The following is a 5,479-nucleotide window of genomic DNA, read 5'->3' as shown; positions in this document are numbered from 1 at the left end:
GAGATCAGGTCAGGTGGCAACAACAACGCATCCAACCGCTCCCGACCCCCCGCCTGCATCCCCAGACCGACAGCGACAAGGGGTGCCTGTTCCTCTGCAAACCAAGGCGTTTCCAGACATCAGGGCAACCCGAATACCGACTGTCGTACTCCCGTTGACTACGAACATGCCATATATACATACATTCTTGAGGATGAGACATCCTTTGAACACAGAGACAACGACGCTGAGTATCTCACTCCAGTGTGTGCCAACTCCAGTGCCACTGATGCCGTCCCCCACTATGTTGAAATCATTGATGATGAGCCAGTCTCCGGAGAGAGAAACGCTGATGCAGATTATCTCCCTCCAGTGTGTGCCAACTCCAGTGCCACTGATGCCGTCCCCCACTATGTTGAAATCATTGATGATGAGCCAGTCTCCGGAGAGAGAAACGCTGACGATCTCACACCAGAATAGGAACAAGAGATTGCAGGTGAGAAGAACGAGGACGAGAACAAGATAACAATGAAGAAGAACTCACCAAAACGCCCCCCGCGGGTTAGGGGGAAGGATTTACCCCTCCCTGGTCCCCCCGCGGGTTAGGGGGAAGAATTTATCCGATGCTCCCCAGCATGTCGTAAGAGGCGACTAACGGATTCTGTTTCTCCTTTTACCCTTGTTAAGTGTTTCTTGTATAGAATATAGTCAATTTTTGTAAAGATTTTAGTCAAGCAGTATGTAAGAAATGTTAAAGGCATAGAAAGCTGATGAATATACACGCTAATTGCTTTACCCAGAGCTGGAGACAGACTAAATTAAGTTCCCTGCAAAATATTGTGGTCTAGGAGCCCTTAAATGTTGAGATATTTGAATTTGTATTTTGATCTAGATGGTCCTATTTATAGATTTGGCAACACATGTAACGTTGATGCAAGGGAGCTAACACCGCGGCTTTGTTGACATCCTCACTTTTTCAGAGGCTAGAACAAGCTGTAATGCATGTATTATGGTCCGCGCATGGTGACATATCGTCATTATATGGTCTTATGGTGCGTTTGACATCGATTGTGGGCAAACTACACTTTGTAAACACGGGAGTGCGTTAGTATGCCTTTAAGTCCTTTGTACTGGAAACTTGCATTCTCCCAGTAAGGTAATATATTGTACTACGTTGCAAGCCCCTGGAGCAATTTTTTGATTAGTGCTTTTGTGAACAAGAAACAATTGACAAGTGGCTCCCCCCTTTTCCCCGTCGCGATATAACCTTGAACGGTTGAAAACGACGTTAAACACCAAATAAAGAAAGAAAGAACTCACCAAAACACGAACACTAAAAACAAGAATAGGACCGGTTTCGACGTTTGTCTTTGTCAGCTACTAATACCTCAAACCAGTTTGTGCCAACTTTAGTGCCTCTGCTGCTTTGCCCGACTACACTGAAATCATTGAGGATGAACCGGTCTATAAAAACAGCGCTACTAACGTCAATCAGTTCTCAGCACAAAACTAACGTCACAGAGCAAAATAGGAGGAATCATTGCACAAAGAAATCTGGTGAATGCAAGTCAGGTTCTGCGTTAATGCTATTACACACACACTTTTGTTTTCATTCTTTTGATAAATCTTTATCTGTTGTAATAGTTCAATCAATGTTTTTAGGTATGGATGACTGGCATTTCAGGCATATGTATGTATATTTGGATATTTGTCGATGTAAAAGAGAACGTCAAGGCTCGCATGTCCTGGGAGAGAGAACGAGCGAGAACAAAAAGAACATAACTGTATTTTGACTTTCAGGTAGTAACGTTTACTTTACCATTGGCAAAATATGCGAGAGAGAAAGAGAAAGACAGAGAGACACACCCACACCCACACACATACACACACGCGCACGGTTACGTCCCAATGCAAATGATTTCACTAGAATGTTCTACTTTTGAACTTCCTGAATCTATTTTCGGACATTGCAGATGATCAACACTTCAAGACAGTGCTTACATATCACTCATAATGCATATTTTTCTGAGTACGATAACATTTTCCTCTTCGGATACCATTTTTTAACAGGGGGGTAATGGTACGTTTTGCAGATCTGTGCAGAAATGTCACGGTCAATTGTTTTCATTCTTTTTTAATGTGATGGTAGGGACTCTGCTCGACATTTTGTCATTTTGTTGTTGACATCAACCGCATGCTCCAGGAAATATGTTCATGCGAATTGAGAAATTGATCTAATTTTAGCCCACGAAAACGTCACGTAATTACGCTATTTCCAGCCATACCGGAAAGACACGTTACAATATATCAAATAGAAACTCATCATTACAACACGCGTAAAGCAAGGATTTATACCACCTGATCGGGAAGAAACCCCATTCAACTACACAACCTTCGTTTATCTGAATGAGAGAATGTTAAAACCTAAAGACAACAATGACTTCAACATAGTGGGGTACGGCATGTCATCATTTTCACAATTCTGTAACAAAAAGTCTGTCCGATTGATTTCTCTCATTTTTGTCACAGTTGTTTTAGCACATTGTGACATTATTGCAGACATAATGCTAGCATTTTAGCGAAGTCCATTTTCGGGACCATTCGCTCTCGGATGTTTTTAATTGCCGAGACGATCGCAATCCGTCTCGCTGTTCGGGTATAGTCTTGCCAAGCCTTATTACTGGTGATGACAGGTTTTCAGTATTGATGTTTTCGTTTCCGGCCCACATATCTACTTAATGTTTTGATATTTGTTAGGTCGTTCATGGGCTGAAACTCCCACGGCTTTTACGCGTATGACCGTTTTTACCCCGTCATTTAGGCAGCCATACGCCGCTTTCGGGGGAATATTTTGATATAACTTCACATGACTTATTGTAACTTTTTCTACTCCTGGTCTGTTTATGTATGTGATATGATATTCACGTGATCGTGTATTTTGTTCTAATTTAATATAACTTCAGTTTGCTAGCTCAGAGTTTCTATTATTCGATTTAAAACAAATTAATTCGCTGTCTGTATGTTTTAACATTATCCATTACCTTAATAATTATTCGATAATTTGTGACCCTCCACCACGAAATGAGTCGCATGTCACCTCGCGCGGTTCTGCGCTAGGCTTAATATAAGTCCGGGGAGTGTCTGGTAACAGTGTGAGGGTCACCTTAGTCACAGGCTTATAACTCAAACAGTTTTCGTTCTTTTCTAAAACGGTTTTCACCACATAACAAACTCTTTAGGAAATTGTAAAAATATGAAAATCATGCAAAGGTGACATGCGACTCATTCTGTGGTGGAGGGTCACATTTGATCAAAAGTGTTGCAGTGTGACATTGCAACATCTTTTGGAATGTGTTTGTTTAACGCCCAGTCCACCACGAAGGGTGATATCAGGGCGGTGCTGCTTTGATATTTAACGTGCGCCACACACAAGACAGAAGTCGCAGCACAGGCTTCATGTCTCACCCAGTCACATTATTCTGACACCGGACCAACCAGTCCTCTTTTGGAATTGTATGATAATCTAACAGCACTTGTACAAACAAACTTCAAAATAATGTGTGCACGGAATTATGAAGCACAGTTGTCTCTCTGTGAGTAGATCTGATTACTTTATTGAACATTGATATTAATATGCAACATGCTATAATATATTACGCTTTATTATACGTTATTTGTATTTGGGACCAAAATATGACATTTTACAGAGATCGAGACAGTCAGTGTTTTTTCCGAGACCGCGATAGCGGTCGAGGTGAACAATGACTGTCGAGATTTGTGTAAAATGTCATATTTTGGTCACAAATACAAAAAACATTTATGTATCGATCGATTCTGGTTAGAATTCCTTTTAGTTTTTATGATTGAACGCACACAAACATGCACTATTTTGCAGTCTCGGCTAGCCGTCTAAATATGAAGTTTTGTCGGCCTCTGACGTCACATGGCTCAAAGAAGGGAAACCCAGTGTCCAATCGATACATAATGTATTTAACTTTCTTCATGTCTGTGTGGCAAAACTGCATACAGATTTGTGAACTTAGAGAGAAGAAAAAAAGGTATTCGTATTCATATGAGTGAAATATTGTTTATTGTAGATTACATTCTTGCAGTATATTCTTAAAGCCAGGAAATGTACACATTTCCTGAAAATATTAGAACATTACATTTTGTTAAATCACCCGGGAAAATTGTAAATGTCCTTAATGTTCTTGCAAATTCATTGATTACTTGAATGTTGTTTGCTGATTTTTGATGAATTTACTCCACAGATAAAAAAAACCAAGTTTAGTAAATTGGTCAAATTCTTCAGATTCACAGGAATTTTGAAAATATTTCTGAATAATTGTGTATGTTGTTTTTGATAAACTTTACTGAACATGTAAATAGTTTCGGTACGTTTGTTCTATTCATTTTATTTTTCGGAAATCAGGAGCTCAATTTCCTGTTAAATTTGCATTTTGTTTAGTAATAATAATAATAATAATAATAATAATGGACATTTGATATTGCGCATAATCATATATATGCTCAATGCGCTTTACATATTAATTTCTGTTGTGTGAGATGGAATTTTTTACACAATATATCACGCATTCACATCGGCCAGCAAACCTCAAGCCTATTAAGGCGAGCATTCACCTTTCACGGCCTTTATTCCAAGTCACACGGGTATTTGGTGGACATTTTTTATCTATGCCTATACAATTTTGCCAGGAAAGACCCTTTTGTCAATCGTAGTAATGAATTTACAAAACGAGAAGATCATCTTTAGCTAATTTGTCAAGTTGTTTAGATATTAACTAAATGTGTCAATAACCTTAATTTTGCATGCTGAATTTGACGATATTTCTGAAAAGGATTTACCCTAAAGAGGCTCAAGACATGTAATGGAAGTCCAAAGGAAGTGTCTTATTAACGCAAACCAACACAACAACTTGTCATCAACTCATATAATATACAGTTGTGTTTTAATTTTAATTTTATTTTTTAACAAAATTGACACATCCTCTTTGTTAATATAATATTATATTCACTGTAATATATTACTTTTGCTTTATCAAAGCAAATTATTACCATGCAAGCAATCACAAGAGAGTATGCATAATTGTAATGGTTGCTACAACGTTGATATGCTTCAGAATACTCGCTTTAAATAAAATGTCCATGCATTTGCATTCAGTTCGTTGTTGTGTGTGTATGTGTATGTGTGCGCGCGTGTGTGTGTGTGTGTGTGTGTGTGTGTGTGTGTGTGTGTGTGTGTGTGTGTGTGTGTGTGTGTGTGGTGTGTGTGTGTGTGTAGTGCGTGCTTGGGTGTGTGTGTGTGTGTGTGTGAATGTGTGTGTGTGTGTCACTGTGTGAGTGTGTGTGTGTGTGTGTGTGTGTGTGTGTGTGTGTGTGTATGAGTGTTTGTGTGTGGGTGTGTGATTGGGTGTGTGTGTGTGTGTGTGTGTGTGAGTGTGTGATTGTGTGTGTGTGTGTGCCACGGTGTGTGTGTGTG

General features: G+C 39.4%; 1 protein-coding gene across 1 annotated transcript in view; it reads left to right on the top strand.

The window, feature by feature from the left end:
- The window catches only part of LOC138974712 (uncharacterized), a 7,136-nt gene extending 1,980 nt beyond the window's left edge, over positions 1–5,156 (top strand). Inside the window, exon 3 of the mRNA XM_070347433.1 lies at positions 1–5,156. This exon is cut by the window's left edge and continues 17 nt beyond it. Coding sequence (XP_070203534.1) covers positions 1–459 — 459 coding nt within the window. The 3' untranslated portion in view covers positions 460–5,156.
- The last annotated feature ends 323 nt before the right edge of the window (positions 5,157–5,479 follow it).

The sequence above is a fragment of the Littorina saxatilis genome, linkage group LG8 (assembly GCF_037325665.1).
Source record: "Littorina saxatilis isolate snail1 linkage group LG8, US_GU_Lsax_2.0, whole genome shotgun sequence".
NCBI classification, from domain to species: Eukaryota; Metazoa; Mollusca; class Gastropoda; order Littorinimorpha; family Littorinidae; genus Littorina; species Littorina saxatilis.
The sequence above is the reverse complement of the archived record's forward strand: the minus strand, read 5'-3'. Positions and strand labels throughout refer to the sequence as shown.